The 25,867-nt window shown below is 39.2% G+C and overlaps 2 protein-coding genes and 2 long non-coding RNA genes across 8 annotated transcripts; 2 read left to right on the top strand and 2 right to left on the bottom strand.

Annotated features, from left to right (window-relative positions):
• Nucleotides 1-7: 7 nt before the first annotated feature.
• LOC117210519 (osmotic avoidance abnormal protein 3-like) lies at nt 8-12,256 on the top strand. 2 transcript variants are annotated; one of them, XM_033453632.1, is made up of 7 exons: nt 8-163; nt 2,606-2,677; nt 6,269-7,047; nt 7,616-8,311; nt 8,714-9,213; nt 9,613-10,111; nt 11,958-12,256. In XM_033453632.1, exons 2-6 carry the CDS (start codon nt 2,606-2,608, stop codon nt 10,035-10,037), a joined length of 2,472 nt encoding a protein of 823 aa, XP_033309523.1. In that variant the 5' UTR covers nt 8-163; the 3' UTR covers nt 10,038-10,111; nt 11,958-12,256. The 2 variants fall into 2 exon arrangements, with proteins under 2 accessions (XP_033309523.1, XP_033309524.1); XM_033453633.1 differs by lacking the exon at nt 11,958-12,256 and having other exon boundaries at nt 9,743-9,926.
• LOC117210524 lies at nt 5,667-6,376 on the bottom strand. Its single transcript, XR_004488120.1, has 2 exons — nt 6,243-6,376; nt 5,667-6,122 (listed from the first exon to the last, which is right to left on the bottom strand). It is a non-coding gene; the product is annotated as an uncharacterized LOC117210524 (long non-coding RNA).
• LOC117210523 lies at nt 6,456-24,938 on the bottom strand. Of its 3 annotated transcripts, XR_004488118.1 has the most exons (5): nt 19,866-19,942; nt 19,622-19,720; nt 8,837-8,997; nt 6,652-6,952; nt 6,456-6,589 (listed from the first exon to the last, which is right to left on the bottom strand). It is a non-coding gene; the product is annotated as an uncharacterized LOC117210523 (long non-coding RNA). The 3 variants fall into 3 exon arrangements; XR_004488117.1 differs by lacking the exons at nt 19,622-19,720; nt 19,866-19,942 and adding an exon at nt 24,727-24,938; XR_004488119.1 differs by lacking the exons at nt 19,622-19,720; nt 19,866-19,942 and adding an exon at nt 16,574-17,321.
• On the top strand, nt 20,385-23,570 carry LOC117210520 (ATP-binding cassette sub-family D member). 2 transcript variants are annotated; one of them, XM_033453635.1, is made up of 8 exons: nt 20,385-21,073; nt 21,168-21,406; nt 21,523-21,900; nt 21,973-22,067; nt 22,147-22,330; nt 22,417-22,514; nt 22,595-23,185; nt 23,375-23,570. In XM_033453635.1, the coding sequence occupies exons 1-8, from the start codon at nt 20,514-20,516 to the stop codon at nt 23,420-23,422; spliced, it is 2,193 nt and encodes a 730-aa protein (XP_033309526.1). In that variant the 5' UTR covers nt 20,385-20,513; the 3' UTR covers nt 23,423-23,570. The 2 variants fall into 2 exon arrangements, with proteins under 2 accessions (XP_033309526.1, XP_033309525.1); XM_033453634.1 differs by having other exon boundaries at nt 22,595-23,272.
• Nucleotides 24,939-25,867: the final 929 nt, after the last annotated feature.

The following is a 25,867-nucleotide window of genomic DNA, read 5'->3' as shown; positions in this document are numbered from 1 at the left end:
TACTAGCAATTCACAACATTAGAGCTGCTTGTCAGTTCAGGTGTGCTTGTCATGCAGTACGCTGTAAGTACATATCAAATTATTTCTACGGGGCACATGAGGACATATATCTTCACAATTATAGGATAATTCATATGTCGAAGAGGAAAATACGCTTATTGAAGTGAGTAATTTTGATTTAATTTGATTAATACTTTCTGTTAAACTATCGACGAAGTTATTATAAACTGTTTATAATCGTTTGCAAATTTATTTCTTCGGGCTTTTTTACATTTTTCATGATCCTTGTTTTCAATCACACATACTAATATTTCAAATAACTTGCTTTGCTATAATTTTAAGGTTACCAAACTACATATATTGTTTTGTACTAAAAACAATAGCATATCGTTTTAAAACATAAGTAGTTATAATTACGTCTACAACAAAAGCTTGAGAATTGTTCGTCCAATTAAAAGAATGTATATATTTTTGTTGAAAGATTCGGTAATCACTTTCGAATAGTTTTCGTATAATGGGATATTTGGTCGGTTTACAATTTTATAATCTGATGAAATATAAAGTGACAATTAAATGCAATGTTAATATCATATTTATATCCTCATTTCTCTTCTTGTTTAATAAAAACAAACAATTCAGTTTTCATATATTATATAATTAAATGCTTTTTTTTTATTTACCATACAAATTGCTTTGAAAAAAACTAAATTCACACGATTATTTGTTAATTAGTATTAAGATCGATTAACATAATTATCTTAAAGCAACTGTATACAATGTTTCGTAAACTGAGGGAAAACGATAAACTAGACTAAAAAAGTCCAAAATGTATTCAAAATTTAAAACACGTGTGTATATATATATATATATGTACGTAGACAATATTGTATCAAATACAGTTGTATATTTAACTAAATGTGACAAAGGAAAACATATTTTGTATAAAATAGAGAATATTCGACAAATCGATACAAATCGATCTAGTCTAGTCGATTTAAACTTTCCTTACTACTAGGTCAAATCGTAGAGTTCATTCGGTTAGGGGGCCGTCTCTTTATCTACCCTTCGTAATCAGAATTCATCTACATAGCAAGTGCAAATGTAAATGTAAAATACACCGAATGAATTGTACGCGGGCTTAACTTATGTCGCTTTCGTATTTACCCCAATCTAATATAATCTTTTTTTACTCGAGTACATGAGCGACACCTGCGTATGATTTATGCCACTTACCACACATCCATTAACCTTCTGCACTTGACCTATTTGTATTTCTTGCATGTTTAATCCGATCGATATTTCCATCCAATTGATATCGATATTTGATAGTGCTTGACATGAAATTTTACAGGTATCCTTTAAAAGTTCATAACATAAAAATTTGTTAATTATATATACGCTCAAAATTATACAAATCAATTAATTCATGCAAAATATTCTACCCGTAACTCATTCAGTATACTCTATGCATAATCACGTTAGTTGTATTAACCGGTATTTATGAATATTTGAAACATTCTATTTCTAGTTTATTTATTATTCGTTTTATCTGTCATACGGAATAACGTGAATCTTGACAGCCTGATTGATACTTCAAAGTTGAAGGTCATAGTTAAATTCTCAGAATCAATTCAGTTTCAGTCGACTCCTTGAACTTGAAGAAAGTTAAATTTAGTTTATTAGTTTTTATATTTGATGTTTTTAGAATGTAGCACATGTAAATAAAAATATTATTAAACAAAGGAGAGATATTATTATATGCAAAAATAAAATATTTTTTTACTTTCTATACTCGATCTATAGGAATGAGAAATTTTTTGGTTAATCAATAATAACTCATTTATTCTAAGAATTTAATTTTCATACAATTCATTACTACTAGGTCTTATAGTTGCCATATTTTTCAAACTATCGATCCCAACATTTCACTTTGTAATGTAGTTTATGGTCGTAATTGCGAAATTTTTATTATCAGGTGTTCTTATCGTATTATGCGTTGTTAAATGGCACATTTGGTCATTTTACGTTCAAATACGATTTTATGAATGCTGGTCGCATACATAGAGGTGGGTTGTACGGCTTAGACACGCTATAATTCGGGGTGATTCAACGCGTAACTGAGTTCAAGGACAACACACACACACACACACACATTTCGTCGGCAAACGAATGAAATACTTAACGAGCAAAAAGCAATATGTTCCTGAGAAACACAACATCAAGTAATATCGCCGAAATAATGGCGTCGAAAATTGCACGATATACTTATTAAAATGACGAAAATTCAATCCAATTAGCGATAACATTTTTCGTGACTTTTGATATTCTCATTTAATTTATCGATAAATTAATTCGGGAAACATAATTTATTAATATATTCGACCGTTCAAATAGTGCAAAAGATACACAGAACTATGCTTTACAACAAAATAAAATGCATACTTAATTGCCCGTCGGTCACCAACTTTTCAACCAAGTATACTATCATCTTGTAATAGCGATCTAACAGTCAAGGTGTAACGACTCTTCTACAATTGTTACGCGTAACGACAATCCTCAAGGCAAAATCTCTTTCTCTGCCTAATCTAGTGTCTTTCGTTTTTAGATGAGCGAGTCTGTGAAGGTGGCTGTGAGATGTCGCCCAATGAACGCTCGGGAGCTCCAGCAGGGATGCAGGGTACGTTCATAGAGGCGGACAATGAACAGCCAGGAGATCGTCGACGCTTCTGAGTTCGTGTCACATGCACCCGCGCCACCAACGTGCGCTATGCACGCTTTCGCTTCTGTTTCTTGTTTTGTTTATTCGTGGAAAGTATGTGGATAACTCGTCATTGTTCTATCGAACGCGTTGTAGCCTAGCGACCGTATCAAAACACGCGAGCAACATGCATGCACACTGTAATTTTTCCGCTAGGAAATTTTTTACGAGATCATCCTCTCTGAATCTTCGAATCTTTGACTCAAGTTCGTTGGATGAATGAATTTCGTCGGATTAAGGATGGTTTTAGTTTTATTAAGTAAGTAAAGTCACCACGAAGATTCTGATTGATGTCTTTTTTCTTTTTTTTCTTTTGTTTCAGATCTTTTACCCTCTATATGCAATGTGGGACGTGTAAGCCTCCAACGATTTTTCGATCGCGTATTTAAATAATTTTGTTTAAATGTCGATGTCTTTTTAAACAAATTTTTAAATATGTCACTTTGAAACCCGTTGGATATCGTGGCAGAGATGCTAATAAATAGCCACGAATTTTTCTAGATCTTTTCGAATGTCCCCCAACAAGCTAAAAACTCGGCTTAGCCTTAAGCTCTCGTCCCACATTGCACAACGCGTTAGTAAAAAGAGAACTGCATTTTTTATTTATTTAAACTGAATAGTTCTTTTTAATATTTTTAACGTCTTGTGACTGTTAGCAACATGACGTGGCATTGAATGTAAGAATTTTTTAACAAATAGAAACTGTCTGTCTTTAGTGTCGCACAGTGTTTAAATTTTGCTTATAACTGTTATAGCTATTATAATTCTGCAGTAAACCGTAAAGAGCTTGAATTTCTTTCACACCGTAAAGAAGAACAAAAAATTGATCGTATAATATAGGTTATGAATTCGACAATTTACATCGGAAATAAAATAAAGAAATCCCGTTTATCCCATACAAACCAAACGTAATTTTTTAACAATAAAAGAAATTGAAAGAACGGCGAAATAATTAGTTTACCGTAACGTGTATCAACGAGTATATTTCGTTTTTCTACGTATCTAGGAATCCTACACCATCGTCGAAAAGTATCCCAACAGTTGCTTATTACTTGAAATGTAACTTAATTATAACATTATGGAGCTATCTGTTATAAAATATTATGACACGATATTCAACTATTCGCATGAATAAAACTGTAAGTTTCTTTTGCACAAATGCCATGTAATATAATGGAAGAGTTTCGCTATTTGAGAAATTCTCGATTTCAAAATTGTTTAATTTTTAAGATATAGATTAAATAAAAGCAGATCTTCTAACCTCGCAGATAAATCGCACATCATGCTTACTTCAAGTACCTAGTACATACTATTCCAAAGTTATAATTATATGGAAGAATATAGAAAAATAACAAATATGACAGTTAACTATTAGTTTGTATACTACGTTTGTAACTTCTATACTTTAATAAAAAATCATTTTATCGAGATATTCATAATTTTTCAGGTTTCGATCGACAAGTTTTGAATTATGCGTTGAACGTTTCATGAATATGCATTGCAATTCGTGTGAACCGAAATCCAGACCAGGTCAAAACACGAGAAACTATAAATATATCGTTTAATAATTAGCGCGGAACTTCTGAAAATCTGAAAATCATTATACCGTTGTTACAAATCGTACACAATATGTGCGTGTATTTATCGCGAATCATACGATCGCACCTACGCAAAGTTACACGTACACGCAGCGTGCACGTGTGCCTCTTGTGGCAGTGTGTCAACCACGTGTGTCGCCGCACATGAACGTAAAAGAGGGAAAAACAAGGAGGATATAAAATTGGTAGCACGACTGTGGCTTTCCATCGATTTGGCATATATTCCGCTTCATCGATAAGCATGTGAATACGTATGTATATAGGCATGTAAAATGATGTGTGCAACGACGCGGTTCGATACCACTATCTATGCATCGTGTATGCACCGATCAGCTTAGCGTGCCTACGTTACCTTCTGAATATCTTATGGAATAGTAAATTTAATGACGACTCACTGTACACGATGGCCCGTGATACATAGCTGCGAGCTACGTTGATGGACGTACGATGAAAGTGGAAAGGGACTTTGAGTCAACACGTGACAGATAGAATAAAAGTTTTCTTTTCTTTTAATTGTATTTACGTTTGTTTTTCATTACTTAAGAAGTATAGAATGTTAACTTTGTTGAAAGAATTCGTGCGCTGTATTCGTTCAATTTTATTAAGTTTGATAATGCATATAGAAACGTAAAATGATTTAAGATACAGGAATTATCAGGAAAAATATTCGTTATTTCATATTTTGCAGTTCGATGCATTCAGAGTATTTATTATGTCGAGTGTTAATTGTTAATTAATATTTTGTTGGATCGTATCCCGCTCTACAATTTTAATTTAATTTTAAGGTAATTTAGTTTCACTTTGTTATATCAGGTTTAACTCTCGACCAACGTTGTTGAATCACGTGTCACTACGGAAATGTTAATCAGAGTACTTGGTTTTAAACTAATCTACATTTGAAATTAACAGGCAGCTGGCTTTTAATTATATCTGCGAAACTTATTTACTCGACGTATCGGACGAAAAATGGGAAAAGAAGCTCGAATCGATAATTTAGTTACAATACTGAAACAGGAAGAAGCGACAATTGCGTTTTATTATTATTTCCGCGAAATTCAATCGATACGAGTACGAACTACGAACTATCGCTAAACCGACGTTGCAAATAATAGCCACATTACACAGATAGTTTTTGCATAACGAGTATAGAATATAACGTGATTGATAAATCACGTCGATCGATTAGTCGTATAAAAAAAATTATATAACTTTAATCGTTCTTGCACGCGTTGCTTGTAAATTACGGGAGTGCAGTTATAGGTTTTAATTTGAAAGGCAAAGTCTTTTGCTCGGTCGATATTCCGCTCAGATGAAATTTACAAAAACCCTGTTATTAATAAAGGCAGGAACATTTGTGAATATTTATCCTCCTTTATACGCGTAGTTCGCTTTTAAGAATGGACTAAACAGAAAAATATTTGCACAACGGAAACCTACATGCATGCACACTACGAACTTAAGAAAACATATTTTTCCAAGTCACGGTGTTTCGTAAATGTACAGTGACCTTAATTCACGCTGCAGTATATCGCGCTATATCTGTACTTCGATCTTACGTTATTACACATGATATGATGTGATATTACACTTTCTTGGTTCTAGCCTCTTATTTCTTTTCCGTTCTTCCTCCGATCCTCGTTACTTTTCGCGTCTCTATCCTTTTTCTTTCTCTATTCCCTCTGCGTCTTCGCGTTCTCTCGTTATATACTGCAAACGGTATACTTTGCGGTATACTGGAAACAGCAACTTTGAGAGCTATTAAAGAGCTACAAGCAACAAAGCTGTTAAATCGATTACTAATCATTAGATATTATTAAACTTATATTATTAATAATAAGGAAATTTCATCGAGCTTTACACATCTATCGGTAAACTCGAAAATTCACCTATCGTATTTTTTTCACCTGCGCAGAACGTGGTAACGATCGATTCTGCGTCAAAATGCTGCACCCTCGAGTGTCCAGCAGCCGCAGGCCCCGGAAACGGCAAGGTGTACCAATTCGACGCCGCCTTCGGTCCGGAAGCAACTACAGAATTTGTCTACGAAAACGTTGGTTCGGTCATCGTGGAAGCTGTACTGGACGGCTACAATGGCACGGTGTTTGCATACGGACAAACAGGCTGCGGGAAATCGCACACAATGCGTGGATTCATCGAACGTACTTTAGATCACATCTTCGAGGCCACGTCGACGGCCAACGCGGAAATGAGATACTTGGCCCTGCTCAGTTACCTGGAAATTTACAACGAACGATTAAGGGATCTATTGCAAGACGGTGGGAGCGATCTGTTGACCTTGAAAGAGGATCCCAATCGCGGGACTTACGTGGCTGGAGGTTTGAGAGAGGTGACGGTGAAAGATGCGGCGGAATGCGCACGACTGGTCGAACAAGGTGATCGAAGAAGAGCCGCTGCAGCTACGAAAATGAACGCAGCTAGTTCCAGGAGTCACGCTGTGTTGACGTTGTCCTTGGAAACGCTGGCCATCAACGAAGAGAGCAGTAAGACTGAGAATCCGGTAAAGAGAGGAAGGCTTCACCTGGTGGATCTTGCCGGGTCCGAGAGGCAAGCGAGGACTGGTGCTACCGGAGATAGACTGAAAGAGGCAGCTAGCATCAATTTGAGTCTTTCGGCGCTGGGAAACGTGATCAGTGCGTTGGCTGCTGGTCATGGCAGACACGTGCCGTATAGGTATGTTGGTAGACTGTTAGACGAAATTTTAGAATCGTTAGGATAACGTACTTGTGCGAAGAATACAGGAGAAAAGTCAGTTAGTTTCTAATTTGTACGCCACTTGACGGCCAAAAAGGAATACTTCGATATCGAACGATTGTAAAAAGGATGAACTCGTTGAGAACTCCAGAGATAAAGTCTCCGTAAAGGTATCATAGGTGACGCAACGCGGCATAGTAGAATCACATTGTTTTTCAAAAACTACATCAGACGTAAGTTTCGTTAAAATCGTCGATTCATAGCCGACGATTGGTTCCTTCCTTCGTTAGTTATGCCGAGTTAGTTAGTTATAACATCGCAACATTAGATAAGATGGTGTAAAAATTTTAGTCGTTGAATAAATTCTTTCTTACAACGCTTCGCGGATGTATCGGCTGTTCTTTAAAGGCCTATACTAAAGGGATTAATCGTTGTTTAAATCGACGCTCGAAGAAACTCGTATACTCGAGACGATACGAAACATCGCGTAACGAACGCGATCGATCACAAAGTCACTAAACGTTTCCTTTGAAAATTCCCTATCCAGAGACAGCAAGCTAACCAGGCTACTAAGAGACAGCCTCGGTGGAAACGCAAGAACTCTGATGATAGCTTGTATAAGTGGCAGCGACGTGGACGCCGAAGAAACTCTGAGTACCTTGCGATACGCAGCCAGAGCTCGATGTATCAAGAACAAACCTGTCGTCAACGAGGATCCGAAAGATGCTTTACTGAGGCAGTATCAATTAGAACTGCAACGTCTAAGGAAGTTGATCGAGTCGAACGATCAGTCGCTCGTAAAAGAGATAGCCGCGAAGGCAGAAATCGAAGACGAAGAGAGTATCGAGCAACGAGAATACAGCGAACATGTGAAAAGATTGAAGGAGGAGTGCGAACACTCCAATCTGTTTGCTCAGAAGCTTCGAGAGGAATTGCAGGCTATGAAGATTCGCTACGAAGCTGGTACTATCGGCGATACGAGGCCCAAGCCTGTTTCTCAGCAGCCGATGGACGAACAGGACGTGGAACGGGAGGAAAGGCGAAGGAAGAAGCGAGAGGCGGCCATGCAAGAGGTATTGAAGAGACTGGAGAAGCTAACTATCGGAGGAGAGGAGCAAGGAAATGCCGAATTGAGGAGACGACGAGAAAAAAGAAGAAAGAGGCTGGAGGCTCTCGCTTCGGCTCTGGAGACTAGCGCTCAGGAAGGAAACGGAAGCGTGTTCCAGGTGTATGGTCAACTCCGGTTAGTAGTTTGAACGTGCGAAAGCTGCGTCGAATATGTACGCACGAAACGGTTCGTGCAATTGAAACGTACGGCGTATACCTCTTTGTTCGTCCAAGTTAGAGAGAAACGTTAGCGGGAAGAGACGAATAAATTTCGTTCGGTCGATTTACGCTATTGGATTCTATCCTTTTAACAATTCGTACGATGAAATCTAGATTCTAGATTTTCCGATTCTACCAAGTTTCAAGAAACTCGAGTATTTACACGCAGTATTGATAGTATAATTGAAAATAAAATATACGATAGAACGTAGTTTAACGGTAGTTTGCCTGGTATTATTACGAAGAGTACGTTTAAACGTTTCGAGATCATATATTATATGTATCTTTCTATTCGGCTAAAATTATATTCCCAACGTAGATCGACGGAAGATGCGCTAAAACGAATGGCGAAACGAGCGAAGCAACTCGAAGCGGAAGCAGCCGATCTCCAAGCTTGCTGGGACGCGGAGCGACGCGATCTTTTGCGCAGAGAACTGCTTACCTCGCAAATATGCGACGCGATGGTTCCTCATCTTCGACCCGGATGTCCGTTTCGCGATGTCGCTGCCGTCAGATCCACGGCCACTTGGAGCGACGAGCTGGGTCGTTGGAGATTACCGGACGCGACGCCACGTATTTCCCTTCCTCCAGCGTCGTTGGTGCCTAAAGACAATACACAGTACAACGTAGTGCCTTCCAAACCGGATCTTAACAATAATAGCAATAACGAGGATAACGCGGACGAGATGGACGTGGAAGCTGAGAACGAGGAGAGCAGCGAACAGGAACAAGCGAAGAAACTCGATATCGTTGACACGTACTTCCGACGAAATAGGATCGACAAGCTCCTAGCTCACGCGAGAGAGGCAAAAACTTTTGGTAAGCAGCGATGTAAAAGCGATGAAAATTTATCGGTCGTTGCAACCGATATCGGTCGTTGTAACGTAAAACCGTTGAATCCGTCGATGCGTGACGATCCCGACCGGTCGAGCAAAATCGGAAAATACGCGGTATTTTATCGTTTTGAAGATCGTCTAGGTGCGAACGCCGGCTTTCCTTATTTTTCTCGTTACTACACGCCGCACGTCACGACAACGTGAACGATAGAGTCTCGCGAACGATCCGTAAGGGCATACATCGACGGATCGACCTAAGAAGCTCGTTGCTTCAAATCTAGAAATCTATTTCCTCTTGCAAACGCGTACGCGACTAGCAAATCCGGAAAACAGAAATCCTACATAACAAACGACGAGATAAACGATCATAACCGCGTTGTAGAACCGGGCAGCCGACTCAGCAGATCAGTTGGTTCCGAGGAAAGCGTTCCTTTTGGAGGCAATCGTCTTCAACTGAACGCCTTAAATCTGCAAAGTAGCGCGCCAGTGATCGGCGACTTGGATGGTTACAGGCCAACGCAACGTCTACCGACCGGACGAACGAGCCGACCAGGTTGCACGTTGGAAGAAAATTCGATAAATAACAAAAGTTGTCTCGTTAATCAAGCGATAAGGCGGAATCCTCCTCGAATCTTGGAGGCGTTGCCCTCGCAGCGCAATCTCCAAGGTACGAACGGTGCCTTCAAGTTTGGAAATAAAGCCACGTCGGACAGAATATCCGACAAACTATCGTCGGCATTCGTTCGCGACCAAGCGGATGACGATCGTTCGACGCTGGTCGAACACGCTCGTTCCCCCACGTATTGAGATCGAAGGTACAAAGCCACCGCGACAGTTGGCAACTGCGGACTAGGACGACATCGGTGGGAGACGCGGATGAGGTACTCCTACTAATAGTAGTTATACGAGTAGGTGCTTTAGAATCAGTCGATTTTTCTTATCAGATTCTACGTATATACGTATTTCATCTTTCTAGCGTCAAATTCGTATAATCGTGTTAATGCGCGTACCACCGTACGCGGATACGAGATTCGATAGGCTTCGACTTAATTAATTAGAACGTAAATACCGTAATGAATACATTTTGCCGCCACTATGCACGTACTATTTATCGTATGTCCCATTCCAGGTATTACGATATGCGATATACTTTAAATTGAAATTATCAGCACAAGGAAAGAGGTAGAATCTAATTAGAAATTTATCGTACGTAGTAAAAAATTCTTTATCTCGGATATTTACGCACGTTATACGTCGTATCCTATACATTTTTCTAGTTTCGATACGTAGATACACGGAAAACAGACATCTACGCTTTATTTCTAAACAATTTTGATCTTAAACTTTCCTTGCATTTTTCAGCATTTTTATCTTCGTTTTGTTTATATTCGCTTTAACGATTATTCGAATATTGCCTCTGTCTCGTATCGTAGTTTTGAAATTTTCGTTGCCGTTTTACATGTACGCGTTTGAAATTTATACACCGTAACGCTCATAACTCTATTCCGTTATCCAATTATTCGACAGAAGTAAAAGTTTCCTTTACGCGAAATACGCGAAATTACGTGGTTCTCACGAGAAACGATGCAAGAATAAACGAGATAAGGTGTACGTAATATTACGAGTCGCTCTCGTTCTCTTTCACGATGAAAGAGACCTTGATCCGTCCACTGATCTTATATAGGTTTTAATTTGAACATTTTGCGAACAGGCTTGGGTGAGTGACATTTGTATAAGAGCCGTCCCGCCTGTGACTTTGTCGCTTGGAATGTCTTCTGGCACGCCTTTTATACATACGTCGTAACAAATTACGTTGGCATGTGTCAAGAAATTCTGAAATTTGAGAAGACGTTCGTAATAGACGAAACAAAGCAGACGATTCGCACGTGGTGGATAATAATTCGAATTCTAACGATACTCGGACGTAAACCGACCTCGTTAGACTCGGGATTTTGCTGACAAATTACTATCGTATCCTACGAATCGTTTCGCTTTTCGTAATACGAACCAGTCGTTGTACAACGTATATAGCGATAAGATTTGTTTTGCAAATCAACGAGGACGACGATACGAGAGTCACCACTGGGCCAAGGTTACACAGTCGGAGTGCGTTCGTTTCGATATAAAATATATTAGAATTTCTAAATACATGTGCGAACGTTCTGCTATGTAAAAATGTCGTTAATCGCGAGTATCGACGGATCAAGGAGTTACCGAATAAAAAAAAAACTGTTTAACCGTCCCCTTCGTATTCCGTAGCAATCTGCGAGATATGTTTTACAGAAATCAAAATAAAAATTCGCGATTAATGAAAGAAAAAGTATTTCGATTGCAACGAGAGATCAGAAATTACGTAAATATTAATATTCGCCTATTAATACGGAGATTAATTCGCAGATTCTCTGTGGCTCTTTCGCTTTCCCTTCTTTCCTATTCTCGCCATTGTCTTCTAATTTCGCAATGATTTACGATCACGTAGATATATTTATTTGACAAGTTCATCTAGATCTCGTGGCATTCGTCCCCGTTAGAGCTCTAAAAGTAACGTCATAAAGGTTACACGCACACACACACACACACACACACAGTGTTACGCAACATCTTGGCCCGTGGAATATATCGACAAAACCAGTCTCGTACAAAACATTCGAATTAACGAATTTCTATCTACGAACGTCTAATCTCTCCAAAGATGGCAGAAACGAATTTTCTTAATGCTTGTTACAGGAAGTAGCGTTTGCAGCGTGTATCCTACGAATAGCGATAGCAAGAAATGCCCTTGTGCAACCGGTTTCCATACCTATTTGGTCGGGGATGACGGAGGCCACGCGTCGACTTTACCTTTCGTTGTGGGAAGATAGCGATTTAACGAACGGACCCTCTGCCTTCCACTCCTCTGGTTTTTAACTCGTTAAGGACGAAGCAGCGAAATATCGTGTAAAAGTTGCGTAATTGCGGCAGTATTTAAAAGAGGTAAATAAAGTAAGTTATTATTTTGTCAAGTTAGAAAAAAAAAAAAAAAAAAATCCATCGAAACGATCGTCTCTTGGAGAATGACGGATTTGCAATTTCTTCGAGTTTATTTCGAGCCATCGTGTCGCCGCTGTTTTCCGATATTTTTTTTCCTATCCGGTTGCTTTATCCGGTATCTACGATTTCTACTAAAATTAGTCGCTTCAAAAATATAAGTTACACGATCTTTAAACGATCTTTTTACGATCTCTGGTACAATCTTCGACCAACGTACGATAGGATTAAGGCGTCGTTATCGATCTACCATCCAAGACACGTATGCAGATGTAAGCAGAGATTATTCGATCCAATATTCGATTTCGTTACGTTGTCTTTTAGCTTTCGTTTGGAAAGATTAATCTCTCCGCTTTTGTACGCCGACGCCGCTACTTGTTGCTATAAATAGAATTATAGAATAGAATTTAAATCACCAATAATCTCAATTTCTCTCGTTCCTCGCGAACGTTACGCAATCGTCGAATGCTAACAAAACTCGTCAGAAACGAACTTGTCTCTAACGTAATCGTACAAAAGATTTCGTTATCCGTTTTTACATCCAATCTATGTCGATCTATGTCGAACTGCGTCTTTAATTGCAAACGACCATCGAGCTGGAACCAACTAGTACTTTCTGTGAAATCCACCGGGCCCAGGGATCGTTGCGCGATTCGACACACTTTTCGAGGAAATCTCGACGCTGGTCGATAATAGAGAAAAGGAAAATGAAAAAAAAAAGGAAAGAAAGAGAGAAAATTCCGAAATCGGTGGAAACCCGAAGCAGCTGTGATTCGATTCGGATTCGAGTAAACTAACGGAAACCAATCTCGAAAATCGACTAAAATGAAATCGGCTTTCGAACCGTGCTATAAATTTAGAGACAATTAATTATATCGTATCGACAAGGATCGTAGGACTATGCTTCGGTAGTGCATACTATAGATCGTTGTCCGAGCTTTCCATACGTACGTTTCCATACGTAGGTACAAAGAAACGACGCTGCTTCGATCTCTACTCCGTGGGAGCGACGCAACTTTTGCGCGCGCAAAGTAAAAAAGGAGAAACTTCGACGGTAGTCGTTGTAATTACACGATGACGGAAAACTCTGTACAGTCGCGGTTATCTAGCGTTCGCAGCAACCCTTTTTTCCGATTAGATACTGACTTATCGTTCCTCGATAAAGATCGTTGCGAAATATCCGCCTTAGAAGAGAGATTTCAGATGTACCAGGCGGCGGTTTTCACCTGACACACGCGCGCCGCTAAAAAGTGCCAGAGAAAGAATCAAAGTTGCTAAAGTCTGTCTGCGATCCATCTACGACAATGCTATGAAATTTTTGTACGCGAAGCTTTGTTCGAGCGTTACGCGGTCGTAAGTTGAAAAAGAGGCGAAATAAAAGGAAAAGTTTGTAAACGAAAGTGTATTATGGTTTCCGTCGTTCGCTTTTGAAATTAATTGCCTCTTTCTTACAGGGCACCGTAACGGAATAACTTTTTTATTTTTTTCTTATTTTCATTATTGGAAAGTGCTGCATCGTTTTTCGTAAAGCGTCCTGTTGCTTCGTGTATGCGACATGGAAACAAGGAATTCGTTATAAATCAACATTTTCGCATGCCGATATTTCCGATTTTGATAATTTTAATAATCGACAAATAGTTTCTTCCGACGTGAGAATCGATACCAATTCGCGATACGCAGCCCCGTTATCAAAACGAACCGAAGCGAAAGACGAGAACGGTGTCAAAGATCGTATCCCCTCGAAGCTTTTAGAGAAATTTCACAGCCAGCCACGCCAACTGATCGAGCAACCAGTGACTCTCTCCTAAAACCTTTACTTTCCATTGAATCTCCGGAAAGAGGAAACACGGAATAGAGGGGAAATTATAAAAAGTCTATTATAAAAACATTCAAAAATACCTATGACGATTTTTTTCTGAAAAAAACCTAACAAACGCGGTTTACTCGTTATATGCGTGTAAATAACCAGCATTTCCAGTTAATTTTCTTTCAAAATACGTTTGTCAACGTTAATCGGAAATTAATTGCCGTTCTCGAGTCAACGTAACGACGATAATCTATAATTTCGCAACACGCTCTTGTATCGCGGTAACATTAACGTGCCTCGTACAAAATACGCCCTTTTAAACGAACGAACATCGTTGTTCCAAGTGAAAGACGATTTAGTTGGTCGTGTTCGAAACGTCGTAGTACGTTTCGTGTGATAAAACCGACACGTAAGTATTTTCGTTGAAGAAAATAAAAGTGGCCTTGAATACTGTAAAACTAACGATCCGAAAAAAGAATACAATTTCTCCAGCTTTCTTCAACGTCGAACGCAACTTTTTCCCCCATCCTCTCGATAACTCAAGAAACGAAGAAACATTCGTCGAGTCAAGATCAAATATAAATTAACTTTAAACCGTTTCACAGCGTGAATAGTAGCCGTTAGATATACGATAATTAGTTCTACGGTATTGTGTATCTTCCATCTGTATAACTTCTCTAATTTTTATATGCTTTGCCAGACACGTTTCAAACTTTGTCGCTATAATCACGATACGCCTGGATACGCAACGGATGCCTCGTTAGTGCGCTAATGGGATTTCAAAATATTTCGTATAACGCGTATATATGCAACAAGTTTCTAAGAGCGTTCGAATACTTTCGCGAGCGTACTCTACGTACGATTAGGTTTCTTGGGATGTCATTAACGTTCGTTGCTCGTTATACGCTTTGTATAATATTTTACCTCGCGCTCTACTAGGAATCCGTAACGCGCAAAACAAACACGATCCTTCCTACGATCGTTTCCCGCGATACTCGGTGTCGTAGAACTGATAAAACATGCTGCGAGACTCGGAACAACCGTATTATTTATTGGCTAACGAAATCCATCCGAAATTACTCGTAATCGAGTGAAACGGTCGTAAAGATTGGAAAAAAGTGTGGCGAATGTGCTCGCCCGTTCCAACATTCGGAGAGAACGAAAGCGAATGAGCTCACTCGTTCGAACATTCGGAGAGAACGAAAGCCAATGATGGAAAAAGCCAGCTTACCGTACACATGTGTACAACGGCGATGGCTCACTTTTACTTTCTCTGTTTTGCACGAAACGCAAAATAGCGGCCGCGAGGCTGGTAAATGCCGCTTCAAAAAGCAGTCCGCTTTCCCTCTCGTCCTGTCTCCGGATATCGAAACATGGCCGCCTCTCTTAAAATCCTTTGTCGTTTCTTATCCTTTCGATCAACGTTTCGCCACACTCGTCGTCCGTAGATCAGCCATTCGAACCGATTCTTTCGATTTGCATTATTTTTCAAAATCACTGATTACATCGGCGATTAGTAGATTACGATAGTAATCGAAAGTTCCATATAGACTCGAGAAGGTAAGATAGAGGCGAGTTGTCCATTGTTTATCGTTTGTTGTCATATTCGCTACTAATAATTAATGTTTCGAAATTTTAAATATAGGTATTTATCTTTGAAAATAGGAAGCAACTTTAAAACCCCTAAAAAATTCGAAACACTCACATTCGCGATTTACCAAATTAGACAAAATTTCCAATTTCTATCAAACTTGGAAACCCATTACCCTTAATAGAGTCGGCGTCGTACTTTCCACCGTTCAATTCTGTTTCGAGGAATTGCAAAACGTATAACGAACTAAATCACTCTAATAAGCGTACTTGATTTGTTACCGTCGTGAGATTGCAAAATACGCAACTACAACGTTCCCTTATCCCATTAATTGCGCTACATACATGTACATATATCGTGATAAAAAAACTACATTTTATTATATACTCTCCTATTTCTCTTTGTAAATATTTAATTCCCAAATTTCTTGAGATCGACGTTTCAACGACAGCAGCACTTGAGTAAAATGAAAATGTTTTCTGGCATTTTTGTTACAAAATTATCGTATTGTCGTTTAAATATTAGACAATTATATGCGTTTAAGATGAAATCTAATAGTTGTTTAAGCAGTGGTTTAACATATTTAAGACGAGACTCGATAAATTTAACAAATCGACGAGATCCACGTTTTTATCTGCGGTTTCACAAACGGTTTTTGCTAAATAAATGTACGTGCATATCTGGTCAAATCTATTATACGTAGATAAAACAATTCGAAAAGAAATAAGCAATGAAAGTGGATGTGATACGTCTTTTACGAAATAGCTGTATCTTTACCTAGCTATATACCACGGTAGAAGCTGGTAAATATAAATGGCTAAAATAAGCAAATTGTCAAGGCTATATAGGCATTTGTCACGGATACATTCGTTAACTGGTTAATAAACTCGCTCTGGCGAAAAGCGATAGTATATTTACCTTAACCGAAGAAAACAGACGTTTCTCGTGTTACCATCGTATGTATCCCTAGTACACAGTTACTTTCCACACGTGGTGTTATTTCGAGGTTATGTCGTCGTTTAAAGGTTAAAAATATTAACTTGGCATAGATAAACGTCGAGAAAAATCGGTCCCATCGTGAATTCTCGTATATCGTCGCGATTATGTCACGCATCCTGCATCGGTCTCGAGTTCAACTGGCCTGTTTCATCGCCTTTCGTTCGACGTCTCTCCCCTTTCCTCTATAATCGCGGAAAACAACATTTCCCGGAGCAGGGAATATCGGCATCGTGCAACGCGAATCAGAGCAAAGTAGAGCACCGATCTTGTTACTCACCGTAATTCACGCGAAACCGTTGCTACGCGAGCCTCTTCCGCGAGGAGCACGATTTGAAATTGACATTGTGATCGTTGCAACTGCTTTAAACAAGTTTTTCCTTCGCTCGGAATGGACTTTCTACGACACATGATTCACTACGCACGTAAATATTCAGCTTCGGAACGAGTATATTCGCACGAATATGACAAATTCTTAGCGAGAAAAGTGACAAATGATTAGAATTACGTAATTATTTAGCATCGGTAACGAATAATTATAATCAACAAAGAATGTAAAATAATAATCATAGGATAAACTAAAACGATCGATTGAAAATTTACGAGGATAATTAATTATAATTCGCAATTATAGTTCGCGATGTAACCTTTTAACCACACACATATATTGGATAAATAAAATCAATTATGCATTCGTATGAATTGTAAGGTATTTTTCGATTAGACTCTTTCTTATAGCAGCATATATCAAAAACGAAGAGAATGGCAAACCGGAAATCTGTAGATATAGCTATAGACTGTTGTGTTAGGCTAACGTCGTAATTAACTTCCGCAGAGGTTAAACGACTAGTTGATAGACGTCTATCGAATCATGATAAAAATACAGTTGCAGGATTCGCTTGTTTTCTTAAATAAAACATACTAATTAAATTAATTCTCGTATTCTTACAATAAATGATTCAAAGTATGCATACATGTCTAATTCCCAACACCTCTAAATAATAATTTTCGCCTTTCTTTTCTAAATTATACTTCCCAACAACACTGTATAATCATATAAAAATATCCACGCTTTATCTAATCGTAATTTCCAAATAATGCCTGTATATATATAGAAAGATATTTCTGAACACAGCGATCTCAGGGTATCAGATGACCTCTAAAACGTTTTTCTCTTTAATTCGCAATAATATCGTGTACTATTCGCTAATGCAAATAAATACCAACTCTCAGATTACATATATCGAACTCTCGTGTAACAATTTTTCCTCGTCGATATTGAACATCTACAAGCTATAATATATGTCTCTATAGAGTCATTTGTATTTAAAATATCTGTTAACATTATCGACAACATCGATGTTATTGCTGATTGAGAAAAATATTTTCAAAGATATACATCAAAGTCGCTTGATCGTTCGACCACGAATTCCAAGCGTCGTACGATCACGAAGTTTTAAGGAGACAAAGTCGACAAAGTCGACACGGAGAATGCCGCCGAGGTCACTGTACGCTACGTCCGTTTATGTGCACCATAGCCTGTATACTATACGATCATAAGAAAAACAGAAACGCCAAGAAGTATAGATCTATGTTCTATTTCAAACATGACCAACGGTCAATTATCGCGACTTGTTACAGTTACAAGTGGCAACGATCTTACTCCATGCCCCCCCCCCTCTCGCTATTCATTTATCTGTTGTATCTAAATATCTGCTATTATATACTTCGTTCTTTAAAGCAGCCATTACGAGACGTCGCGCCGCATACAACGCTTGTGCCTAAAATAAGAATTAGTCAGAAGCTAACAGCTAACCGAAAGGTCCAAAGAATTAGCGGCGTAACCGGTACTGATATTTCGCTCTTGACTATACGAGTTCCAACCAACGATTCATAGCATAACTAATAGGGGAGACGGGTGAAAGAAGCGGAGAGGCCAGAAAAAGATTACGGGGAAAGAAGACAAAGAATATAAGTATTTATATACATATGGGAGACGTGTGTTTAATATATGTATACACGCACACATCAACGTTATCTTTAGAGAGAAAGAGAGGAAGGCAAATACAGTTAAGTAGCGGCACTTTGATCCACAAATGTACCGCGTGTTCAAGTTTCAAGCAAGTCGCAATACGGTCAATGATTCATACTTGCCATTAATTAATTGACGACATAATAAAATTTCCTATATGCAATATCGACAAACTAAAAAGAAGTTTTGTAATCTCAAACTAAAATATCGAACAATATCGATATACAAATTCTTATTCGTTGGAAATATTTGACAATAAAATTATGAAGTAAAAATACAAATTATACGCATTTAAATTAATACGAGGGTAATCTTTCTAGCAAAAACTATTTTCTTTCTAACTCACTAATGTTTCTCTGGAATAACCGTTACGTAAGAAACGTTTGTAATTGTACTCAAAATTTAGGATAAAATTTATCATATTTTCCTTAGTCAGTACCCCCCATATTGCACAATTTACATTACATACATTTGCTTACGAAAGTATTTGAATACGTACAAAATTTGTACGTCCATATTATATATGCGTTATATAAAAGATTTTGAAACTTCATTAGCACTGTACGAGATGAAACACGGCTGTCACAACAAATTTCTCGACAACGAGTCAACTACAAGTTTCTCGACAAAAATCTTCGAATTCGCTAAATCTTTCATAGAATTCGTTATATAAAAAATGTCAACATTTTGAGAAAATTTATAGATCGTCTCGAGATTACATTAAATTGAAATATAGTCGGGAAAGATCAATAATAGTTTGTAAATAATTTACGGACAGAACAGAATGTTCCTTAATCGGAATTTCATATTCCATTCGAATTACAGAACGATACGTTTATAGCGCATGCTTATAGTAGCTCACAAGCCATGTTGATCACTTCCATAAATTAATATGTAAGAGAAAATAACAATAGCGTGCATTGTTTTTTAAAATTTACCTTGAAATTTATGGTTATGTTATGTTCTTACTCTTGCGATAAATAAACTCATGAAGATAGGCCCTTTGCTGTCTGAAATGTTCAACACTAATTACGTCCCTGGGAAATGAAATTAAAAATTTCATAAAAAATGGTCTCGGTTATTCTAGCGGCCGAGAGGCTTGCACACGATTATCGATATCACAGATATCCGTCAAGCAATAATGGCAATGTCAACAACATAATATAGATAATATTATCGTACTTTATCGTACGGTACAGTCTGCTCGCCTAAGCGCTGCGCACAAAGGGATCTATGTTAGAGTTGGTCCGGAACGAGCGTGGCGGAACTAGCGTACCAGGAGAGCGCATTTTGGTATCTGAGATCGGCGGCTCGGAAAAATGAGTGACGCACGGTCGCAGTCGACGAGCTCGGATCCAAGTCCAGCGATAGACACAAGCACAGGCGATCTACCAGTCACGGGTTCTAGTTGCCGCCGCGGAGAGGGTCCAAAAGAGAACGGAACGGCAAACTGCGTGCGAGAGACGTGACGAACAGTCGCCAGCTGGTAGCCGGTCTACGTGGATCGAGCAATCGCGAGCCGGAAAGAGAGAGTGTGCGTATGCGTGTGTGTGTGTGTGTGTGTGTTTCTTTTTCTCTTTTATGCGCACGTAGCAGAATACACACGTTTATCGCGCGAATCGCTCTTACCGCGTATATTCAACGTTCACACTTGTGAATAGCTGTGAAGAGAAGCGAAGCGGAAGTGGTTGCCACTAATAGTAGCACAATGAGTGACGATCGTCGTTGACGAACCATTCAGCATCGAAACGAGTCGTTTCGATTAAAACGACGTTCGAAACGAGTTTTCTACGCCGCGATACGCTCCCATGAGAGCGTGCCTCCGGCAGGATGTCGTCGGTGTTTTCGAAATTAATCGACAAGACGTCTACCAAATACGGTATTAGGCAAGAGCAGCTGATTCGTGGTATAGTCGGGGTAGCGACCACTCTCTATTTCATCAAGATCGGTTATCCGTTGGTGACTTTTGCTATAAAGCAGTACCAAAAGGGGAAAAAGCAAACTCGGAATAGCGTCCAAGTGCCGAGCAGGGATAAGAATGACATTAATAATGCTAATAATAGCAAGTTGAACAGCAAGGCAGGGAAAGCAAACGTGGGTTTGGACCGAAAATTCATTAAACAGCTGATCGCGTTGCTGAAGATCATGGTTCCTGGATGGAAGACGCGCGAAGCCGGATTACTCACTTGTGCCACTCTGACGTTACTAGCTAGGACGTTTTTGTCGATCTATGTAGCCACTTTAGAAGGTCAAATCGTGAAGAGAATCGTGCTTCGAGACGTTCAAGGGTTTTCTTTGATGCTCGCGAGATGGTTCGCTATAGCTTTCCCCGCGACGTTCGTTAACTCGGCTATTCGATATCTAGAGGGACGATTGGCTCTTAGTTTTAGGTATTTACACGAACAATGTATTGATTTGTAGTTTGCTACAAATGGCTTTAACGGTTCACAAACAAGTGTCAAGTTCTGTTTTCTGTTTTTAAAGAGGACGCCTGGTAGAGCATGCTTACAAAATGTATCTGAGTCAACAGACCTACTATAGAGTGGCTGCACTGGACACTAGACTTGGAGGTGCTGAACAAAGACTGACGGATGATTTGTCCGAATTGGCTAGTTCTGTGGCACATTTGTATTCCAGTTTAACCAAGCCATTGTTAGATTGTGCGTTGGTGTGCATCGCGCTTATTTCTTTCTCTTCAAAAATGGGAGCAAGAAGGATACACGGTAATACCATTAGCAAGTTATAGAGAGTGTACGAATAACCAGAGTCTAATCGTTTGAAAGGCAAATTAAGCGACATATTAACAAGCATAGTAAATTTCCTTTGTATTGTTTTACAGGGCCATTGTTATCGTGCGTGGTAATTGGTCTAACCGGACAGATTCTACGTCTGGCTTCTCCTAAATTTGGCCAGTTAGTGGCCGAAGAAGCATCAAAACGTGGAATATTAAGAGAGGCACATGCTCGCATCAGTGCTCATGCAGAAGAGATAGCATTCTACGGAGGTCACTGTACAGAGCACCGATACTTGATTACCGCTTATAAATCTCTTGTTTCGCACTTAAGGAGAGTGTTAGCCCTAAAATTTTGGTACGTGATGTTGGAACAACTGCTCATGAAATACGTATGGTCTGGCACTGGACTTTTAGTTATTGCCATGCCCCTTCTTTATACCACAGTGACATCAGGAAACGTGGCTTTAAAAGATGACGGCGACGGTACGTACGTGCTAAATATAAAGTTAGTTTATAGTATGGGAAATACTAACGGATTTATTTCCTTGTAAATAGGCGGAGTGAGCGAAAGAACTAGATACTTGACAACTTCTAAAAATCTTTTGAGTTCTGGGGCAGATGCCGTCGAGAGACTGATGTTGTCTTACAAAGTAAGATTTAGAATAACGGAGAGAGCGTATTAGCTAGTTGGAAGAGTAAGACGTTTATAACGAATTTCATGTATTATAGGAATTGGTGGCGCTAGCTGGATACGCAGCACGGGTCAGCGAAATGTTGGATGTATTTAAAGATGCTGCGCTATGTAAATATAGAAGAAATATCGTTGGTAGTTCATCGAGAACAACGAATAGTACAACCAATTTTGCTTTAGATAATATAATCGAATTGAAAGACGGAGCACCAGTGATAAAAGGTAATGTTCTACGAGCATACAGGTTAGCAGTATTCTTGAAGTATACTTGATCGGATACGATAAGACGCAAAGGACATTTGTTATAGGAATCGTACGTGAAAGTACAGATGGTAGTATAAGCTTGATCGACGTGCCAATAGTTACACCAAACTGTGAAATTATTGTACCTAGATTGACTATTTGTGTAAGCTTCGTTATATTTTTAAACTATCACAAACTATCGGAAAAGAAAAGGAAAATTATCGTACGCTTTTACTTTTGTAGATAAGACCAGGGGACCATATATTAATTACTGGGCCCAATGGCTGTGGAAAGAGTTCCCTGTTCCGCATAATTTCTGGCTTATGGCCAGTGTATGGAGGCACTTTGATAAGACCGGCAGAAAATTACTCTGCTAAACGAGAAAGACCCGCCTTATTTTATATTCCCCAAAAACCTTACATGACCGTCGGTTGCTTGCGCGATCAGATCATATATCCCTCGGAATCACAAACGGAAGACTGTTGCGACGAAGAACTGCTGAAATTGTTGGAAGAAGTGGATCTACGAAGTCTGGCAGAGAGAGAGCCGAATGGACTGGATTCTTTTGGTGACTGGGACTCTACGTTGTCTGGTGGTGAAAAACAAAGACTCGCGATGACGCGTTTGTTTTACCATGCGCCTCAGTATGCGCTGTTAGACGAGTGTACCAGTGCCGTGAGCCTCGAGGCTGAAGCAGTGATTTACGAAACTGCCAAAAGGAAAGGCATAACGTTGTTAACTATCACGCATCGCGTGGCGTCCCTCGCGAAATATCATAAACTACTGTTACGCTTCGACGGAGAAGGTGGTTGGACTTTCGGCCCGTTAGAGGCGGAAAGTGCAACGCGTCTAACGACTCAAGCAACTTACGAACAAACCGAGCAACACGAAGTGAAAGGAGGCCACTATCGAATGTTACACGTACGTTCGCGTGTTTTTTTTCCCCATTTTAATACGAAACGAACGACCATGTTGCAACGAGCATGTACCAAATGTATTTCGATATTTTGTTTCTGTTTACAGGAACTCCGTGACATTCATAAGGAGGATGCGAAAATTGGAATTAGCTGAAAAGAACGAGACGAATCATTTTGTATTATTCTAGCGAATTCATGTAGAAACTCGTGCGGCTGTAAATAGATACTAATTTCTAAACAAATAGTTTCTAAACAATTAATCTATTTTTGTATGAATAAATGTCGCTATTTAATGTCACGAAGTAGGAACATTGTTCGACGTTGTTTGAGCATCTGTATCCTAACGCTTCTTTTCTATCGCTTATCTAAATTAAGGATAATGTAACGAAATAAAAATGGCACTTTCGTCAACCCGATCAACGCGTTGATTTTATGAAACGTACTCGTTGCTACGAAGTGATTTTTACCTGTTTATATCGTATAATGGTAAAACTATCGTCTTTTATTTGTCGTTCGATATTCTTCGAACTTTGCAAACATATCCGAAGAAGGTCAAAGGCGATAAACGTAATTCTGATTTGCAATGTAGCCATCGAAATGTTAACGAGAGGACCGAATCGTAAATCACGAATAATTTTCTACTTACTAAAAAAGTATTCCTAACGACGAAATCCTTTCCTTTTCCCAACCATAAGAGGATTATCTACAGTTAATAAAGATAGAAACTGTCGTAAAATAAAAAGATATTTGTCGTCCATGTGTCATTGCATGGTAGGTATTTCCAAGATGCGATAAACAAGATAGAACGATCGGAATGGGAAAGGAACAAAGTACAAAAACAGAAGAAAAAACGATTTTTTTACTTTTATCGATGATCGACAATCAGCCGATAATCTCACGCGAATATCAGCTTGGATCGGTAGAGAAATTGCCGTGCTCATCGATCCGTGGAAAATAACTCGATGAACGCGAAATTATCAAAGCCAATGACGATGAATCTTTGTAGAACTCGATCTTTGCTCCTATCGCAAGTGTCTTGACGTTTCTTAAAAGTAAACAAGAGGAGTCCAAAGATATAAATCTAATTAGGTGAAAATGTTCGATGGCTGGGGAAACGGTTAAAATAAAAGTGAGGAAAGTGAGTAAGCAAGGAAGGAAGGAAGGAAGGAAGGGTGAGAGCGAATCTTGCAAAGATAGGAGAAAAGGAGGGAAGAGATGGAAGGAAAGTGGCGAGAATGGGATAGGTTGGATGTCGATTAGAAGGCGGATCGCGGATTAAAGTTCCTTTGGCGATGGTGTAGCTGCCAGGCCATGGCGTGCAGTAGCGTGCCGTGTCGCGTACATTAATTTGTGCCGGACAAAAATTTAATTACGTGTGTTTCTTTGTTTTGAAGGGCCAGCAAAGGCGGCGGGGGCGATGCCAGGGGAGGGAAGACCCACAATTTCCGATGAGCTTACCTCTGGGAAACCCTGCAAACGCCAAACGTCGATACGCCCGGGAGCAGCCATCTTGGGGGGTTGTATACCTCTCTGCGACGTTCCAGCTAATGCTTTAAAGCAATTCCGGAATACCGGCGCGGCGCAATTAGTCGCGTCTCTTCTTCCTCGTCGATCTTCCAGGGATGCGGAACGACTTACTAATACATCGATGCCTTATAGTACAAACGTTGTACCCTGATATTCCTCTTTATTTCTTCGTTTCTAGCGTGCACTTCACGTTTGGCGTTTTCAAAAAATTCAATCGTATTTTACGATTAAATAAATATTTGTCGCATTTGTATCTATCTTTACGTCTAACGCCGCTACAAAATTGGTGGCAGATCGCGCGTCGATCGCACGCTTTACGACAGATCGTGAGAATGAGAACGAGAAATAATATAGTCGGCTACTTTGTACGTTTAAAAGATGTTCCTTACCGTACTTTTATAAACGGTATTTTTCCATTATAGAATTTTTTAATCCGACCTTATTTTAATATTAACAGGTATTTCGTTTTATCTGGATATCACAGTCTCTTGCACGCTAACGATAATCTGCCAGCTAACGATATTACTAATATTATAGATTTCTCTTTCATAATTTTACAAGGTTATGCAATTGCAGCGTGTCGTGTACGATTTCGCAACGAAAGCGGACCTATAACAACGTTTTCCGCGGCGGAAACACGAGTCGAAGCCTACGTATCGAGGAACGTAATTTCAAAGCGCTTGTCCAGGCTGTTGCTTTGAAATCGTTTCAAGAATCGGTGCAAGAATGGGAAATTCTTTGCGACGACGACAGTCGACTGTTTGTCGATAGTTAATAGAACCGATCGCTGCGTTATTACCTCTAGAAACTCGATCGAGACTCGATCGAGTAAAAATATACACATATCGTTGACACGACACTCGGACGCCGAAGTAAATCTCCAGCTAGTTTCTGTTTGTTTAATTACGTTTATAAACGTACGTAAAGATATAAATTTGCTTGGCATTTTAGTCGACATTTCCATTCGGCAATTCGGTTCGAAGACGATTTAAAAAAGACGAGATTGGCAATAGGAATGAAAATAAAGGAGAACTCGACTTACTTCGACGGTCGAATAACTCAAACGCCGCTA

The sequence above is a fragment of the Bombus bifarius genome, unplaced genomic scaffold (genome assembly GCF_011952205.1).
Source record: "Bombus bifarius isolate JDL3187 unplaced genomic scaffold, Bbif_JDL3187 scf7180000008206, whole genome shotgun sequence".
Lineage (NCBI taxonomy): Eukaryota > Metazoa > Arthropoda > Insecta > Hymenoptera > Apidae > Bombus > Bombus bifarius.
Note: the sequence above shows the minus strand (reverse complement) of the source record. Positions and strands in the feature narration are given on the sequence as shown.